Source organism: Arachis ipaensis, chromosome B8 (assembly GCF_059453495.1).
Source record: "Arachis ipaensis isolate K30076 ecotype BB chromosome B8, ASM5945349v1, whole genome shotgun sequence".
In the NCBI taxonomy this organism is placed as follows: domain Eukaryota; kingdom Viridiplantae; phylum Streptophyta; class Magnoliopsida; order Fabales; family Fabaceae; genus Arachis; species Arachis ipaensis.
Genome location: NC_142443.1, coordinates 62,728,333 through 62,747,573, shown reverse-complemented (window position 1 = coordinate 62,747,573; position 19,241 = coordinate 62,728,333). Strand labels below are relative to the sequence as shown.

Genomic DNA, 19,241 nt, shown 5'->3' with positions numbered 1-19,241 from the left:
CGTTAGGGGTCTAACTTTGACCCTAACGTTGGCCTTGCTTAGTGCTAGTGGCGCCAACATTAGCCTCCAAGTTAGGGGGCTAACGTTGGCGCAAACGTTGGTACCCCTCCCTTTGTGGTTCAAGTGCCAACGTTAGCCTCCAAGTTAGGGGGCTAACGTTGGCGCAAACGTTGGCCTTCCCCCTTTGTATTTTAAGTGCCAACGTTAGTGCCCAGGGGAGAAACTCTCAAGTTCCAACGTTAGCCTCCAAGTTAGGGGGCTAACGTTGGAGCTAACGTTGGCCACTTCCTTGCAATGTCATGTGCCAACGTTAGCCTCCAAGTTAGGGGGCTAACGTTGGCTCAAACGTGGGGAGCCCAGGGAGTGATTCATGCCCAACGTTAGCCTCCAAGTTAGGGGGCTAACGTTGGGGCTAACTTCATGCCTCCCGGTTCAATTTCACTTATCCCTTTCTTCACTTCTAGCCATTCCTCTTTGCTTCAACCTTTTTCTAAGCTTTCTTCACCTATCATGAATCAACCAAACTCATCAAAGCTATGCTCAAAATCATGAGATATTCAATCTTTCATAATATGCAACAAATATAGCACAAAACCTCATGAAATGGCATGAATTCATATATGGTTGGTTCAATCAAGGGAAACATGAAAATCTACTCAATTAGCTTGCTTGTAGCTCAAGAAAGTGCATAATTCTAATGAAAACAAAAGAAAAAGACTAGCTAAAATAGGCTAAGATGACTTGTCATCACAACACCAAACTTAAAGCTTGCTTGTCCCCAAGCAAGAAATAAATTTATGCTCCAAGGTTCTTTAAATTAAGATGGATTGAAGAACACTTGTAAAGTGCAGTGAGTGAAGTGATCAAGTATCAGTGGGATAAATTCTAAATCATATGCTCATGCAAGGGCTTTAGTGCTCACTAGTCCTTACATATTGGGAGTCGTAGGTCTTAGGATTTTCATCCAAATGGTATCATGGAGATCTCTTTATATGTAATCACCTTGAAGCAGCTTATAGTTTCTGTGCTTTGGCCTCGACTCTAAGTATCATGTCTCAAGGCGGCTCTTTAGATAAGCTTTCAATCAATACTCCTAAACCAGTTGGTTTTAAGGTATTAGGTGTTGAAGCACCCCTAAGGATTTACTTGCTCAAGCCTCTTTCCTTGACACATCTCAACCACAAGCATTTACTAGGATAACAACTCTTTGAGTTTTTGTTTCTTTCTTTCTTTTTCTGCCTAGTAATTGATGCTCAGAGCCTTGGACCATATTTTTTTTTGTTTTTGTATTTTCTTTTCTTTCTTTTGTTTTGTTTGCTGCTTCTTGGATCAATAAGTTTTTGAGAATCTCCATAATACTTCTTTGAACTTCATGTCCCGCCTATGAGCTCCCATGCAAGTTTTCACAAGCATGCAACCTCAATACAAAATCATATAACCAGAACCACCACTTCTCCTAATCTTTTGCTTGCCTCAAAATTGTTTAATTCCTTAATCCTTCTTTTCAAAGAACTTTCATGTGATGCATTTCTTGGAAATTGAGTGCAAACAAGTTTTGAAGATGAGAATGTTGTTGATGATCAAACATCTTGCTTATTGAATCATAAAGAAAGACTATGCTATGCAGGCAGGGGTAGATAAAAAAAGAGAAACTATGCTATGCAGATAGGCAGGGCAGATCAGAATACAATTCAACTTTCAATTACAGCAATATTTGATGCAAAACAATGACTTAACAATACAACCTGTTGAAGTTTACTTGCTTTCCTTCTTCTCATCATCATCATTGCTGGCCTTTAGGTTCATCTTTTGTTTCTTTGGTTGATGATGCTTAAGCCTTCCAACAGCTTGAATGGACCTCTGCAATGATATTGAAAGTTGCTTGTTCCCCAAGCACTTGCCAAATGGTTAGCTTGCATGATTTATTTGTGGGCCTTTGTACTTACTTTGGTGTGGGAACACCAAACTTAGTACCTTGCCAATGCATCGGATTAACCATGTGTAAAACTCTTTTTCTTTTTCAAAAGTAAAAGAACTGGAAACTAAGAAAAACAGTAAAATGGCTAACTAGTTCATCCAGTATGCTTGAAGCCTACATTATGCAAGAAGTGAGAATGTGTTTTATAATGGGATTTTGGTGAAACACCAAACTTAGAATCCTGCATTCTCCTTTAGATTGTTTTGGTGTGCAACACCAAACTTAGCTTCTTGCATTATAGATAAAACTAATTAACCTTTTTATTAAAATAGTTATGAACAGAAAACTACCTCGGGTTGGGTTGCCTCCCAACAAGCGCTCTTTTATTGTCACTAGCTTGACATCCTTCATCCTCTGATCATGGAAGTTGAGGTCTCTGTTGCCTTTGGTTTCCTCCTCTTATCGTAGGCTTCTCCTTGTTTTCCATAACTGCTTTCCCTTTCAACTCAGCAGCTTTTTCATTGTTCTTTGAGTCATCTTCATTGGCTCTTAGGGATATATTTCCCTCTCTCTCACCCAGTTTAGCAGGGTTTTGAACCATTTGTTCCATGTACCTTTCAATTCTCTTGAGATATGCCTCCTGGTTTCTCCTTATGTCCTCCTGCTCTATTAATGTCATTTCTTGAATTTTCATAAGCCTTTCCATCATCATTTCTAGAACATAGAGTTTTTGGAAGTTTAGGACTGGTTGTGACTGTGTTAATTGTGGTGATTGATGTAAGTCATTTTGGGCAGGTGGTGAGGTAGGATAGGGTTGGAGATGTGTATATTGGGGTAGTGTGTAGTGATTTTTGTTGGCATGGTGGTGTTTTTGCAGGTTTGGAAAGTTGGGGTTATTATAGTTGAGGTCCCTTTGTTCATGATTCTGAGGTTCCCTCATTCTTAAATAAGAATGTGGTTTCCATGGTGGAAATTGTGCATTCACTGTGGCAGAATGTAGAGAATCAATTTGTCTAGCTATTGATTCCAAGTGCTGCTGAGTTTGCTGGTGTAGCTGCTTGTTTTGATTCATGATTGCTCTTACTCCTTCAAGATTCATTACTTCCTTTTCTGAAATTGCATTCCGTGGCGTCTCAAATGAGTGTTGGTTATTGGCTCTTTTGTCACTGAACTCTGCAGTTCCTTGGATGGTTGCTGTTGCCTTGAGTAGGCCATCTGAGAAGTAATCTACTGCTTTTCTTGTTTCGGAGGTTAATCCTTCATAGAATGCTCGAAAATCCACCTTGTCATTTGATTTCTTGTATCTCTCCCATGCTTTGAACAGTGGTTCTTCCTCTCTTTGTATGAATGGATGTACTCCTTCTTTCATCCTGATGTGTTGTTGGGGTGAGGAAAATTTGGCTAGAAACTTGGCAACCAATTCATCCCAACTAGTTATACTTCCTTGGGGAAAGGTTTCAAGCCATTGTGCCGCTTCATCCTTCAGTGAGAATGGAAATAGCAAGAGCTTAATGGTATCATGGTCTACACCATTGATATTGACAACCCCACAAGTTTTCAGAAAAATGGATAGGTGCTGTTTAGAGTCCTCCAAGGGATTTCCACCATAGGAACAATTGTTCTCTATTAATGTAATGAGTTGTGGCTTCATGTTGTGATGTTCTTCTTTCTCAGAAACTCCTCCTTCCCTGTGATATATAAATCAATCAACAGAAAACACAGTGATTCTCTTGAAAATTGGATGTAGCCGGTTGGGACAAAACTTCAAACAGTTAGTGGGTTAGTCAAAATTAGAGAAAAATAAAGAAAAAGTGCTTGATCTAGATTACCACCTCGCTTAATCATTGTCAATCTAATCAATCCCCGGCAACGGCGCCAAAAACTTGATGAGATATTTTGGTGAGAAACGAATCTCTCACAAAACATCACAAAACCAACCGGCAAGTGTACCGGGTCGTATCAAGTAATAAAAACTCACGGGAGTGAGGTCGATCCCACAGGGATTGAAGGATTGAGCAATTTTAGTTTAGTGGTTGATTTAGTCAAGCGAATCAAGATTTGGTTGATGATTGTGTGACTTGCAGAATGTAAATTGCATTGAAGTAAATAGAACAAGAATTAAATTGCTGAAACTTAAAGAACAAGAAATTAAATGGCAGAAACTTAAAGTGCAAGAAATGTAAATTGCGGAATCTTAAAGTGCAAGGAATGTAAATTGCTTGAAATGTAAAGGGGATTGGGATGTGGATTTGCAGAAATTAAACAAGGAAAAATTAAATTGCATCAAACAGAAGAGTAAAAGGGAATTGGGATTGAACCGGAATTGAAGCAGTAAAGTGAATGAACAGAAAAAGCAATAAACAGGGAATTGAAATGAGAAATTCAGATCTCAGGACCCAGAGACTAGAAAACTAAGTCTAGATCTCAATGCCTTCCTAGATCCAACAAGAACAATAGCAAGGAAATTGTAAATTGCAAAGAAAAGAGATGATGAACAATGAACCGGAAATGGAATTCAATTAAGCAGTAAATAAACAGAGAGATCCAAGATTGAGATTGAAACAGAATTTCTTCAATTCTCCAATCCAAGATCCAAGACAAAAGTAAAATGAAATTGAAAGCAAATGAAAACAAGAAATTAAAGTTCACTCAGTGACAAAAGCTTCCCAAAAACTCTTATGAAAATTCTAAAAGGAAAGCTCCCCTAATAACTTGAATTCTATCCTATTTATACACTTTCCAAAATGATCTTCAAGCCTTGAGTTGGGCCTTTGTTCTTGGTGGAATTGGGTTGAAAGAGGCCTTGGTTGATTGCTCTTTGAAGATTGAAGAAGAACCGAAGTGAACCAATTGAACCGGAAATGAAGTTAGCCAAAGTTGGTCTCAACGTTAGGGTCAAAGTTAGGGGTCTAACTTTGCCCCTAACTTTTCATGGCAGCAAGCATGATTTCCTGGTGTGGACGTTGGTGCCAACGTTAGGGGTCTAACTTTGACCCTAACGTTGGCCTTGCTTAGTGCTAGTGGCGCCAACATTAGCCTCCAAGTTAGGGGGCTAACGTTGGCGCAAACGTTGGTACCCCTCCCTTTGTGGTTCAAGTGCTAACGTTAGCCTCCAAGTTAGGGGGCTAACGTTGGCGCAAACGTTGGCCTTCCCCCTTTGTATTTTAAGTGCCAACGTTAGTGCCCAGGGGAGAAACTCTCAAGTTCCAACGTTAGCCTCCAAGTTAGGGGGCTAACGTTGGAGCTAACGTTGGCCACTTCCTTGCAATGTCATGTGCCAACGTTAGCCTCCAAGTTAGGGGGCTAACGTTGGCTCAAACGTGGGGAGCCCAGGGAGTGATTCATGCCCAACGTTAGCCTCCAAGTTAGGGGGCTAACGTTGGGGCTAACTTCATGCCTCCCGGTTCAATTTCACTTATCCCTTTCTTCACTTCTAGCCATTCCTCTTTGCTTCAACCTTTTTCCAAGCTTTCTTCACCTATCATGAATCAACCAAACTCATCAAAGCTATGCTCAAAATCATGAGATATTCAATCTTTCATAATATGCAACAAATATAGCACAAAACCTCATGAAATGGCATGAATTCATATATGGTTGGTTCAATCAAGGGAAACATGAAAATCTATTCAATTAGCTTGCTTGTAGCTCAAGAAAGTGCATAATTCTAATGAAAACAAAAGAAAAAGACTAGCTAAAATAGGCTAAGATGACTTGTCATCAGTGATCAAAGATGAAAAGATAGATAACAAAATGATCTAAAGATTATTTGAAAGAAATCACTAAAAGTAGTTTTTATACTAAACTAGTCACTAGGGTTTACAGAAAATGAGTAACTAAGTGTAGATAGTGCAGAAATCCACTTTCAAGGCCCACTTGGTGTGTGCTTGGACTGAGCATTGAAGCTTTCACGTGTAAAGACTCTTCTTGGAGTTAAACGCCAGCTTTGGTGCCAGTTTGGGCGTTTAACTCCAGCTTTTATGCCAGTTCTAGTGTTTAACGCCAGAATATGGTAGAAAGTGGGCGTTCAAACGCCAGTTTGCGTTATCAAAACTCGGGCAAAGTATGAACTATTATATATTGCTGGAAAGCCCAGGATGTCTACTTTCCAAAGCCATTAAGAGCGCGCAATTGGGTTTTTGTAGCTCCAGAAAATCCATTTCGAGTGCAGGGAGGTCAGAATCCAACAGCATCTGCAGTCCTTTTTCAGTCTCTGAATCATATTTTTGCTCAGGTCCCTCAATTTCAGCCAGAAAATACCCGAAATCATAGAAAAATACACAAACACATAATAAAGTCCAGAAATATGAATTTTGCTTGAAAACTAAAAAAATATACTAGAAAGTAGCTAGATCCTACTAAAAACTACCCAAAAACAATGCCAAAAAGCGTATAAATTATCTGCTCATAATTAGCATGAAAGTCTTTTAACTTCTAATCACATTCCTGCTAGATTGCAGTTGCCCTGGCAGTTGCAGCAATTCTAGAAGTGCTCCCAGCTGTTGTTACAACGTGAGTCTAGGTCTTTTCTTTATTAATTTTATTAGCAATGCTATCTTTCATATGTTTTAATTTTGATTTCTATAGACATTTTTCATGGGATTTGTTATTAAATTTAGTAGGAGAATGCTGTTGTGTGTTGTGTCATAGAATTTTCCTTATATATTTGCACTAGTGGAATTTTTTGGTATGCTATGCTATCCTTAATCTGAGATACTATACTATCCTTTTGGAACAAGATTTACAAATTAAAAATTTGTAGAGTAACTTTCTTCTATTAAAAATCTATTTATCTTTAGTTGTTTAGAGCCTTTTATTTCTTCAATTAAGCATACAAAAAAAATTATGCATGCATTTCCTAATTAATTTCATTTCATTCTAACTAATTTTCCTAATTTATATATTTCTTTTCTTATTGTTTCGTTTTGCTAATGTCAGGATATTTGAAGTTCATTGCCAATTACTCATAAGAATAAGCAAGAAGGAAACATTGCCAATTACTCATGTTTTATGTACTGTGTATCATTTTTCTTTTTCTTTTTTATATGGAATGTTCATAGAGTTTAAGTGCTATAAGTATTTTTTTTATTTTCTCATTTTATTTGTATCACGAAACAAACTTGTACAATGATTATTGATTAATGAAAGAGGCTATAAAAATTTTATTTTGTGAATTTGTGAATTTAATGAAATATTTCATGTTGTAGCAATTAATTTTAGTATATTTATATTATGTACAATATAAAATAAAAAATAATATAATATAACTAAACAAATGTTACTAAAGATCTATTGTAACATTTTCTAAGTGTTATAAAAAATATTTATGGTAATATTTTTCTAAGTGTTACAGAAAATATCAGTGGTAACATTTTTTAAAATGTTACAAAAAAATTTCTATGATAACATAATATCTATGGTAACATTTTTCTAAGTGTTACAAAAAATATCTATTGTAACATTTCTCTAAGTATTATCATGAATGGTCTATTGTAATATTTCTTATAATATTACTATAGAATATCTTTTATAACATTTTTAATAAATGTTATTAAATCTTTAGAAGAATGTTAGTAAAATTTTTTAGTAACATAGAGTATTAACATTTGTTAAAATGTTACTAATATACATAGATAATATTTTAATATGATTTGGTAATATTTTTTAAATGTTAGTAAAAGTTAAATATGTAGTAGTGGTAGTAGATATGTATAGTTGATAGATTATGAAAAAAGATTTTATGCTCAATAGATGATCGAATGTAGCTCTGATGCCACGGTTAGTTTTATGAAATAGTTTGATGTTGGTTTAGTGTATTATGGAGTTGAATTGTGTAGTAAGAATACCAAGAAAAGGTTTTGATGAAGGAGTAATTTGGATGAATGGTTTGAGGAATTTGATAGATATGTTATGGGTTAAGTACGATTTTGGTTCTTATAGTTTTGACCAAAAATCAAAATCGCCCTAAGGTTTTTCATGCGTTGAAATCGTCCCTAACGTTGGATTTGCTTTAAAATCATCATTTCCTGAATTTTTGTATAAAAAGCCCTTTCTTTTTCTTCCCACTCACCATCATCCTCAACTCTTCAATTTCTCCCAATTTCTCTAATCCTTCATCTTTCCCACTCTCTTCACCAATACCTTTCATCCCTCACCTCTACCTCCATCATCATTTTAATTTGACTAACTGAAGTGATGTTAATTACTCAACGATGGCAACGGTGTAGACCTCAACATTTGCATAAAGTGGAATATTATATCCTCCCAAAGTTGTAGGCTCAGTGACAATATGTGTTAGCACAAAGTGTATAGAGGATGCTGATGAGCGGATAATTTATACGCTTTTTAGCATTGTTTTTAGTATATTTTTTTAGTATATTTTAGTTAGTTTTTATTATGTTTTTATTAGTTTTTAAATAAAAATCACATTTCTGGACTTTACTATGAGTTTGTGTGTTTTTCTGTGATTTCAGGTATTTTCTGGCTGAAATTGAGGGACCTGAGCTAAAATCTGATTCAGAGGCTGAAAAAGGACTGCAAATGCTGTTGGATTCTGACCTCCCTGCACTCGAAGTGGATTTTCTGGAGCTACAGAAGCCCAATTGGCGCGTTCTCAATTGCGTTGGAAAGTAGATATCCTGAGCTTTCCAGCAATATATAATACTCCATACTTTGCCCAAGATTTGATGGCCCAAACCGGCATTCCAATTCAGCATAGAAATTCTGGCGTCAAAATGCCAGAACTGGCATAAAAGCTGGAGTTAAACGCCCAAACTGGCACAAAAGCTGGCGTTTAACTCCAAGAAAAGCCTCTACACGTGAAAGCTTCAATGCTCAGCCCAAGCACACACCAAGTGGGCCCGGAAGTGGATTCTGCATCATTTACTCATTTCTGTAAACCCTAGGTTACTAGTTTTCTACAAATACGACCTTTTGCTATTGTATTTTACACACTTGATCATACTTTTGATCTTGGTTCTTCTGGTTCCCTCTCTGGGGCCGAAGCCAATGGTCACCATTATCACTTTTTGTATTTTCAACGGTGGAGTTTCTACACACCATAGATTAAGGTGTGGAGCTCTGCTGTTCCTCATGAATTAATGCAAAGTACTATTGTTTTTCTATTCAATTCATGCCTACTCCTTCTCTAAGATATACACTCGTTCTTTAACCTGACGAATGTGATGATCCGTGACACTCATCATCATTCTCACCTATGAACGCATGCCTGACAACCACTCGCGTTCTACTTGCAATAGCTTGAGTGCGTATCTCTTAGCCTCCTGGTTCATGACGCATGGTTGCCTTGCCTGACAACCGAGCCTTCCATTCCATGAGATCAGAGTCTTCGTGGTATAGGCTAGAATCAATTGGCAGCATTCCTGAGATCCGAAAAGTCTAAACCTTGTCTGTGGTATTTCGAGTAGGATCTAGGAAGAGATGACTGTGACGAGCTTCAAACTCGCGAGTGTGTGGGCGTAGCGACAGACGCAAAAGGATCAATGGATCCTATTCCAACATGATCGAGAACCAACAGCTGATTAGCCGTGCAATGACAGCGCATTTAGACCATTTTCACTGAGAGGACGGGAAGTAGCCATTGACAACGGTAAAACCCAACATAAGCTTGCCATGGAAAGGAGTATGAATGATTGGAAGAAGGAAATAGGAAAGAAGAAATTCAGAAGGAACAAAGCATCTTCATAAGCTTATCTGAAATTCCTACCAATGAATTACATATGTATCTCTATCTTTATTTTATGTTTTATTCATATTTTAATTATCAATTCTCCATAACCATTTGAATCTGCCTGACTGAGATGTACAAGATGACCATAGCTTGCTTTAAGCCGACAATCTCCGTGGGATCGACCCTTACTCACGTAAGGTTTATTACTTGGACGACCCAGTGCACTTGCTGGTTAGTTGTGCAGAGTTGTGACAAAGAGTTGAGATTACAATTCTGCGTACTAAGTTGTTGGCACCATTGATGATCACAATTTCGTGTACCAAGTTTTTGGCGCCGTCGCCGGGGATTGTTTGAGTTTGGACAACTGACGGTTCATCTTGTTGCTCAGATTAGGTAATTTTATTTTATGTTTAAGCTTTTTACTTTTTATTTTTCGAAAAATTTCAAAAAATAATATGTATTTCTATTTTGTTCTTCAGAGTTTTTAAGAATGAATTCTAGAGTTTCATGATGATTTGTTGAAGTCTGGCTGGCTGTGAAGCCATGTCTAATCTTTTTACTTTTTATCATCACAAGGGCTTGTTGATTTCTATCAATATTGTTGTTGAACGTAATGATCTGCTAAAGCTTAGCTGGCCATTGGCCTTGTCTAGTGTTTTGGACCGAAGCATTCACTGAAAGCTTGGATGGCTAGTAAGCCATGTCTAATTCCTGGACCGGAGTTTTAGACTAACATTGCATGATTCCTGGAATTCTTATTAAAAATTTTGAATCTCTTTATTTTATTTTCCATACAATTTTCGAAAAATCACAAAAAAAAATTTATAAAATCTTAAAATAAAAAATATTTTATGTTTTTTGTTTGAGTCTAGTGTCTAATTTTAAGTTTGGTGTCAATTGCATGTCTTCATTCTTCTAATTTTCAAAAATTACATGCATTATGTTCTTCATTGATCTTCAAGTTAATCTTGATGATTTCCTTGCTCTGATCTTTAAATTCTCTTGTCTTGTGTGTTTTGTTATTTTTCATATGCATTCTCAATTTGTTAGTGTCTCTAATATGAAAATTTTTAAGTTTGGTGTCTTGCATACATTGTTTGTTTAATCTTAGTTTTCCATGATTAGTTGTAGTTTGATTGTTTCTCATCATTAAAAATTCAAAAAAAATTTCAAAATTATGTCTTTTCAAGTCAATAATACAGAGAATTAAAGATTCAGAACATGCAGCAGAGGAATTACACAGAAAAAGCTGGGCGTTCAAAACGCCCAGTGAGGAAGGAAAACTGGCGTTTAAACGCCAGCCAGTTACCCTGGCTGGGCGTTAAACGCCCAAAAAGGTAGTATTTTGGGCGTTAAACGCCAGAATGGATACCATTCTGCGCGTTTAACGCCAGGATGGCACAAGAGGTAAGATTTTGTTTTTAATTCAAATCTCTTTCAAATTTTCATAATTTTTCAAAATCAAATCTTTTTCAAATCATATCTTTTCAATCATATCTTTTCAAAATCAATTTCTTTCCATTTTCTATTTTTTTACTATTTTCGAAAATCCTTGCTACAATTAATGATTTAATTCAAAATTTTCAAGTTGTTACTTGCCTATTAAGAAAGGATCAAATTTTAATTCTAGAATCATATCTTTTAATTTCCTGTTAGTCAAGTAATCAACTTTAATTTTAAAAAATTTCTTTTTTTAAATTGATTCTCAATCATATCTTCTCAATCATATCTTTTCAATCACATTGTTTTCAAAATTAATTTTCAATCATATCTTTTTTATTTCTAATTTCAAAATCTTTTTCAAAAATCACTTAATTTCTTTCCCAATCTTAATTTTCGAAAATCATTTACCAAATTTTCAAAATTTCTTTTAATTATTTCAAAATCATTTTACTTTAATTTCGAAAATTCTTCCCCTCTTCTCACCTCCTTCTATTTATAGACTAACACTCCTCCTCAATGTACAATTCGAACTCTATCCCTCTTGATAAGTTTGAATTCTTTCTTCTCTACCTTCTCCTTCTATTCTTCTTTACCTCTGACACCTCAAGGAATCTCTATACTGTAACATAGAGGATTCCATACTTTCTTCTCCTCTCTCTTTCATATGAGCAGGAGTAAGGACAAAGACATTCTTGTTGAGGCTGATCCTGAACCTGAAAGGACCTTGAAGAGAAAGCTAAAAGAAGCTAAAGTACAACTCTCTATAGAGGACCTAACAGAACTTTTCAAACGAGAAGAAGACATGGCAGCCGAAAACAACAACAATGCCAACAATGCTAGGAAGGTGCTTGGTGACTTTACTGCACCTACTCCCGACTTCTATTGGAGAAGCATCTCAATCTCTGCCATTGGAGCAAACAATTTTGAGCTTAAGCCTCAATTAGTTTCTCTGATGCAACATAATTGCAAGTTTCATGGACTTCCATTGGAAGACCCTCATCAGTTCTTAGCTGAATTCTTGTAAATCTGTGACACTATCAAGACCAATGGGGTTGATCCCGAGGTCTATAGACTTATGATTTTTCCCTTTACTGTAAAGACAGAGCGAGAACATGGTTGGATTCACAACCTAAAGAAAGCCTGAACTCTTGGGAAAAGCTAGTCAATGCCTTCTTGGCAAAATTCTTTTCACCTCAAAAATTGAGCAAGCTTAGAGTGGAAGTCCAAACCTTCAGACAGAAGGAAGGTGAATCCCTCTATGAAGCCTGGGAAAGATACAAGCAAATGATCAGAAGATGTTCTTCTGACATGCTTTCAGAATGGAGCATCATAGGAATTTTCTATGATGGTTTATCTGAACTGTCTAAGATGTCATTGGACAGCTCTGCTGGAGGATCTCTTCATTTGAAGAAGACGCCTGCAGAAGCTCAGGAACTCATTGAAATGGTTGCAAATAACCAAATCATGTACACTTCTGAAAGGAATCCTGTGAATAATGGGACAAATCAGAAGAAAGGAGTTCTTTAGATTGATACTCTGAATGCCATATTGGCTCAGAACAAAATATTGACTCAGCAAGTCAATATGATTTCTCAGAGTCTGTCTTGCATGCAAGCAGCAATAGGCAGTACCAAAGAAGCTTCATCTAAAAGAAGAAGCTTATGATCCTGAAAACCCAGCAATAGAAGAGGTGAATTACATGGGAGAATCCTATGGAAACACCTATAACCCTTCATGGAGAAATCATCCAAACCTCTCATGGAAGGATCAACAGAGGCCTCAACAAGGCTTCAACAACAATAATGGTGGAAGAAATAGGTTTACCAATAGCAAGCCTTTTCCATCATCTTCTCAACAACAGACAGAGATTTCTAAGCAGAGCCATTCTGACTTAGCAACTGTAGTCTCTGATCTAATTAAAACCACTCAAAGTTTCATGACTGAAACAAGGTCCTCCATTAGAAATTTGGAGGCACAAGTGGGTCAGCTGAGCAAGAAAGTTACTAAACTCCCTCCTAGTACTCTTCTAAGCAATATAGAAGAGAATCCAAAAGGAGAGTGCAAGGCCATCAACATAATGATGCCAAGGCATCTTAGGCGAGTTTCACTAGCATTTTTCTGTTAGTTTTAGTTGTTTTATGCACTTTCTTGAGCTTAAAGTAACCAAGAATGGTTAAATGAATAACAAAGCAATGAACCATCCAAACAGTATGATTTTTTATGCAAATTTCATGAGTTTTTAGTTATATTACTTGAATGCTATGAATGGAAGATTCTCATGAAAATTTGTAAGACTTTGATGCAGTTGTTTGGATGATTTCAGGAAAGAAGAGGCTAGGCAAGGAAGCAACAAAAATCAATAAAGGAAGCTTGAATATCACATGTGGAGTTTAAGTTCCAGTTTAAGCTTAAACTGGAACTTAAACGGCCAAAATCATGAAAGCTGAGGAAAGGGTGAAAGTGGCGTTTAACCTCCAGTTTAACCTTAAACTGGAAGTTAAACGCCAGAAATGGGAAATGCACCAGGGAGCCATTTCCACGTTTAAGCTCCAGTTTAACCTTAAACTGGAGCTTAAACGTGTTCGACCAAGTTTTCTCCTCCAGGGTTGCTTTCTCCATTTCCACGTTTAAGCTCCAGTTTAACCTTAAACTGGAGCTTAAACGTGTTTGACCTCCAGGGGTTGCTTTCTCCGCTTCCACGTTTAAGCTCCAGTTTAACCTTAAACTGGAGCTTAAACGTGTTTGACCTCCAGGATGGCTTTCTCTATTTCCACGTTTAAGCTCCAGTTTAACCTTAAACTGGAGCTTAAACGTGTTCGACTACGTTACCCTCCAGAGCTGCCTTCTTCCATTTCCACGTTTAAGCTTCAGTTTAACCTTAAACTGAAGCTTAAACGTGCTTCCACAAAAGGCATCACTGGAAGTGTCTGGCGTTTAAGCTGCAGTTTAAGCTTAAACTGCAACTTAAACGCCACTCTTGGAAAAGGTTTCTGGGCCAAAAATATTGCAGTTTAAGTTAGCATTTGAGCACAAACATTAACTTAAACTTACTCTGGTATGAAACCCAATTGAATATCATGGTTTATGGGATTGGGCCTGAAGGATTGATGAGTCTGGAATTTCAATTTGTTGAGACATGTGTCATTACTTGATTATCACTAAGTTGGCTCAATGAATGTTACAGAATTTGGATCAGCAGCCTCATCAAGATTATGGATCATAAACCCAAAGCAAAAGGAAAGCAGGGAGAGGCCTCAAAGCCCAAGAAACACAACAGAAGCTCAATGAAGAAAGTGTATAAATAGGATGGAATTTAAGTTAGAGGGACTTTTTTTTACCTTTTCATTTTGGAAGTTTTCATACTTTTGGAATTGAATTCAGAGCTATGACTCACTAAACCCCCTTTCATTGGGTTAGGGAGCTCTATTGTAATTCAATGAATCAATAATAGTTTTATCTTCTTCTCAATCTTTTCTCTTGAATTTTGTTAGAAAGCTTCTCGATCTAATTCCATTGGGTAGTTGTCTTGGGAAAGAAACTACCCATAATTGGAATCCTTCGGAACCTTGGGAAAGGAATGGAGGATTCATGCTAGAGAAGCTTTCTCACAGTGAATTGGATTTGGGTTTGGATGGATATTGTGACATGTAATCCTACCAAATTGTGGTTCATGAAACTGTGTGGTATAATCAGTGATCGAGCATCATCTCTTCTTATGAACATTTAAGCCAAGGGATTGGAAATTTGTTTGTTTTTAGAGAGAATTGGTGAGCCAAGGGATTGGGATCCAATCATATAAGATTGCCAAGCAAAAATTCAATGAACGCATTGGTTGAGAAAGAGATAAAAATGTTTTGATTCGGAGATCTCAATATCTCCTAAAACCCAATGAATTCCCCATTTCTGATCTACCACTTTCTCTTTACATTCTGCAATTAAATTCATGCAATCACCCCATCCCTTTTAATTTCAGCAATTTAGCTTCTCGCTCTTTAATTCATGCAATTTTACATTCCGCAATTCTCATCTAAATCTTGATTCCGCTCAACTAGAACATACTTCTAATCCGAATTGCTCACTCAACCAATCCTTGTGGGATTCGACCTCACTCTATTGTGAGTTTTTACTTGACGATAACCGGTGCACTTGCCGGAAGGAATTTTGCCGATCGTGCAATTTCCTAAATCGTAGCATAACAAGTTTATGCGCATCAAGTTTATGGCGCCGTTGCCGGGGATTGGTTTTCGATTGACAATTCTCCAATTGGAAGTTAACTAGATTGAGCAATTTTTTTTTTGCTTTGTTAATTCAGTTCAAGTTATTTGTTGAATTTTAATTTCTGCACTCTGTTACATGCTTTCTTTCTTTATGCCTTTAAATTCAAGCAACTAACTCACTGACTCACTAACTATTTGAATTAATTCCTCAACTGCTCTAACTATACTCTTCCATTAACCAAGAGTATTTTACTTGTTTGTTGCCTGTGCTGTGTTCTTGTATGACAGGTAGGAGAGGAGAGACATCAACTCCTCCATATACCGAACCTGAGAGGACCCTTCATAGACTTAGAAGGGAAGCAAGAGGGAAGAGAGTACTGGGAGAAGAAGAATCTGAAGGAGAATCGGAGGACAATTTTGAGGAAGCTCTAGATCTCCACATGGAAAGAGAAGTTCATAACCATGGGAGAGCGGATGGAAACAATGCTATTCCCGAGAGGAGGGTTCTTGGTTCATACATAAACCCAACATCTGGGAATTGTGGTAGCAGCATTCAGAAACCACCCATTCAGGCCAACAATTTTGAGCTCAAACCACAGCTAATATCACTTGTGGAGAATCATTGTTCATTTGGTGGGAGTGCTAATGAAGACCCAAACCAACATCTCACAAAATTCCTGAGAATTTGCGACACTGTGAAGTCTAATGGAGTCCAGGAAGATGCCTATAAACTGCTTTTGTTCCCATTTTCACTTAGGGACAAGGCAGCTAAGTGGTTGGAATCATTCCCAAGGGGGAGCCTAACAACCTGGGATGAGGTGGAAAGCAAGTTTCTGGCACGTTTCTACCCCCCACAAAAGGTCAATAGGCTTCGATCTGAGGTTCAGACGTTTAGACAACAAGATGGTGAAACTCTCTACGAGGCATGGGAGAGATTCAAGGATTTGACAAGGAAATGCCCACCAGACATGTTCCATGACTGGGTGCAATTGCATATTTTCTATGATGGACTTTCTTATGAATCAAGGAAGGCTGTAGACCATTCATCAGGAGGTTCATTGAACAGGAAAAAGACTGTGGAAGAAGCCATTGAAGTGATCGAGACAGTGGCTGAGAATGAGTACTACTATGCTTCCGAGAGACACAACACTAAGGGAGTCATGGAGCTGAACCATGTTGATATAATTTTAGCCCAAAACAAGGTGTTTGCCAAGCAACTAGCAGAGCTCACCAGGAAATTAGAAACAAAGCAAGTGGCTGCAATACACACACAAGATCAAGAGGAAGTAAGCACTGAAGGAGGTGATTGGGAAGAGGCCAACTATGTGGGAAACCAACAAAGGCAATCATATGATCCACATTCCAACACTTACAATCCAGGATGGAAAAACCACCCAAACATTGGGTGGGGAAACCAGCAAAACCAACATAACAAGTCCACATACCAAAACTCCAACCAAAGATCATACCAAGCCACACAAAACACTTACTCCCAACCATCATATCATGGCCAAAATAATCAACCTACCCAACCTAATCCGAACCAACAATTTCAAGATCAATTAAACAGGATAGAAGGAATGCTGGCAAACATGGGCCAGGACATAAGTGAGTTGAAAAGCTTCAGGGATGATGTGAGATCTACCTTAAGAAACCATGGTGAAAAACTCAAGAGGATGGAGTCTCAAGTAGGAGAGCTATCTCAACAGGCCCCCAAATCAACTGCAGTGTTCCCTAGTGACACAGAAAAGAATCCTAAAGGGGAACAAAAGAGAGTGAGATGGGAAGAATGCAAGGCCATCACCATATTGAAGGAAGTCTCAGAAGAAGAAGGAATTAGACCCTCAGAACAGGAGCCAGAAATCTTAAAGGAAGGTGTGGAAGAAGCTAAGCAGGAAAGTGAAACTGAGCAAGCCAAGGAACTGCAAAAAGGCATGCTGGAAACATACCAACCAAAAGCACCATTTCCTCAGAGGTTAGGAGGAGGTGAAAAAGGGAAAACCTATTCAAGGTTTTTAGAGACATTTAAGTCTCTCCATATCAATATTCCCTTCCTTGAGATTCTCCAGCAGATGCCTACACATATCAAGTATTTAAAGGAATTGCTGAGCAAGAAAAGAGTTTTGAAGGGAGGACAAACTGTAATAATGAACAAAGAATGCAGTGCCCTCATCAAGAAGGACATAGTCTCTAAGAAAACAGACCCAGGAGGTTTTCATATCCCCTGCATCATAGGGGAAACAAAAATTGACAGAGGATTCTGTGATCTAGGAGCTAGCATAAATGTGATGCCTCTGACTCTTATGAAGAGGCTACAACTGAATGAGGTGAGATCCACTGATGTAATCATACAACTGGCTGACAAAACTCAGAAGCAAGCTGAAGGGGTAGTTGAGAATGTGCTGGTGAAAGTGGGAAATTATTTCTTCCCCACAGAATTTGTCATTTTGGACATGGAGGAAAGCCACCTACACCCTATCATTCTGGGAAGGCCATTTCTAGCCACTGCTAGAGCGCTCATAGATGTAGAACAAGGAGAGCTAATTTTGAGAGTACATGATGAACAGCTCATTTTCAATGCTTTCAAACCTGCATCTGAGCCTGAACCAGAACCTGAAAAGCCTAAGGATGATAGTAGCCATCTGTGTTTGGAGGAAAGCAATCCAGCAGCTGAAATTCTGAAACAGTCCTTGGAAGGCAAACAAGAATTGCAAGAGTTAAAGCCACAAGAATCAATAGAAACAGATCAGAAGGATCCTCCTGGCATAAGGGTCAATGAAGAAATCCTCAAGAGAAAGGGAAGAATTGTAAAGAAATTGCCAAGAGGGTGGAGAAACAAGAAAATTCCCACTGAAGGTTTCTCTCCGGGAGATAAAGTGATATCAAGTCATTATCTGCCAATCCCACCTGGCCTCAAAACCATTCCTTCCCAGCTCCCTCAAGTGTTCACAATCAGGAAAGTTCTTTCTATGGAACATTTAGAAGTCATGAAGGAATCAAATGGGGACGTTTTCATAGTGAGAGGAGAAGACATCAAGCACTACAATCCACCCTAACAAGGGGCAACCGTCAAGCTAGTGACGTTAAAGAAGCGCTTGTTGGGAGGCAACCCAACCTGAGGTAATACTCCCTTGCTGTTTCTTTTATTTGTTTCAATAAAAAGGTGAAGTAGTTTCTGTGCATTGCAAAGAATTAAGTTTGGTGTTTCACACCAAACAATGAATTCGTGGATCAATAATTCAAAGGGGAATGTGTGACTCTAAGTTTGGTGTTCCACCATAAAGATCAACTGAACACAACAACCTTTGAATTATATGAAAGGAACAACCATTCTAAGCAATCACAGAAATGCTTAAAATCCTTAGCAGCAACTTCATTCCAAGGAGAATTCAAGGATTCAAAGAACAGAGAAGTAAGTAGGAGACTAAGTTTGGTGTTCACACACCAACTTAAGACTCAGACACTTGCCCATACATAGTTGAGCTAACCACTCAAGTGCTTGAGAAGCAAGAAACTTCATCACTCTTTGCAGGAAAGGAAACAAGGATCTGAGAAAGAACATGAAGCAACAACTAGGAGAAGAAGGAGAAATCAAATTGTTCCCTGGCAACAAAGAGAAAACAAGGAATTTCACAAGGTGGTGTTGTTCCTTGACAATTCTTTAAAAAGGGCAAACAAAAGCATGCTTGTTCTGGTTTAAACTGAAATTGTTGAATCTTTCTGGAATGTGAAGTTTCTAGTATGTTTGTCTGTTTATTGCTTTGAATAAAGTGAATGCCTAGATGTTTGGATATAACTTCACCTTCTTACACAAATGCTTGCCATGCTTGTTCTGTTTCCAAAAAAAAAAGAAAAGTTTGAACAAAAGTAACTTGGCTCAATTAGTGACAAATCAAGTAGAATTAAGTGGTGGTATGCATGCTTGATTGTTTAGTCAGATCACTGGAAATAGAGTGTAGAATTATCATTTTTT

The 19,241-nt window shown here is 37.7% G+C and overlaps 1 protein-coding gene and 1 non-coding gene across 2 annotated transcripts; one reads left to right on the top strand and one right to left on the bottom strand.

The window, feature by feature from the left end:
* Positions 1 to 15,549: 15,549 nt before the first annotated feature.
* LOC148548323 (uncharacterized) lies at positions 15,550 to 18,324 on the top strand. Its single transcript, XM_088496488.1, has 2 exons — positions 15,550 to 17,085; positions 17,140 to 18,324. The coding sequence occupies exons 1-2, from the start codon at positions 15,550 to 15,552 to the stop codon at positions 18,322 to 18,324; spliced, it is 2,721 nt and encodes a 906-aa protein (XP_088352614.1).
* On the bottom strand, positions 16,135 to 16,238 carry LOC148548324 (small nucleolar RNA R71). Its single transcript, XR_015898776.1, has one exon. It is a non-coding gene; the product is annotated as a small nucleolar RNA R71 (small nucleolar RNA).
* Positions 18,325 to 19,241: the final 917 nt, after the last annotated feature.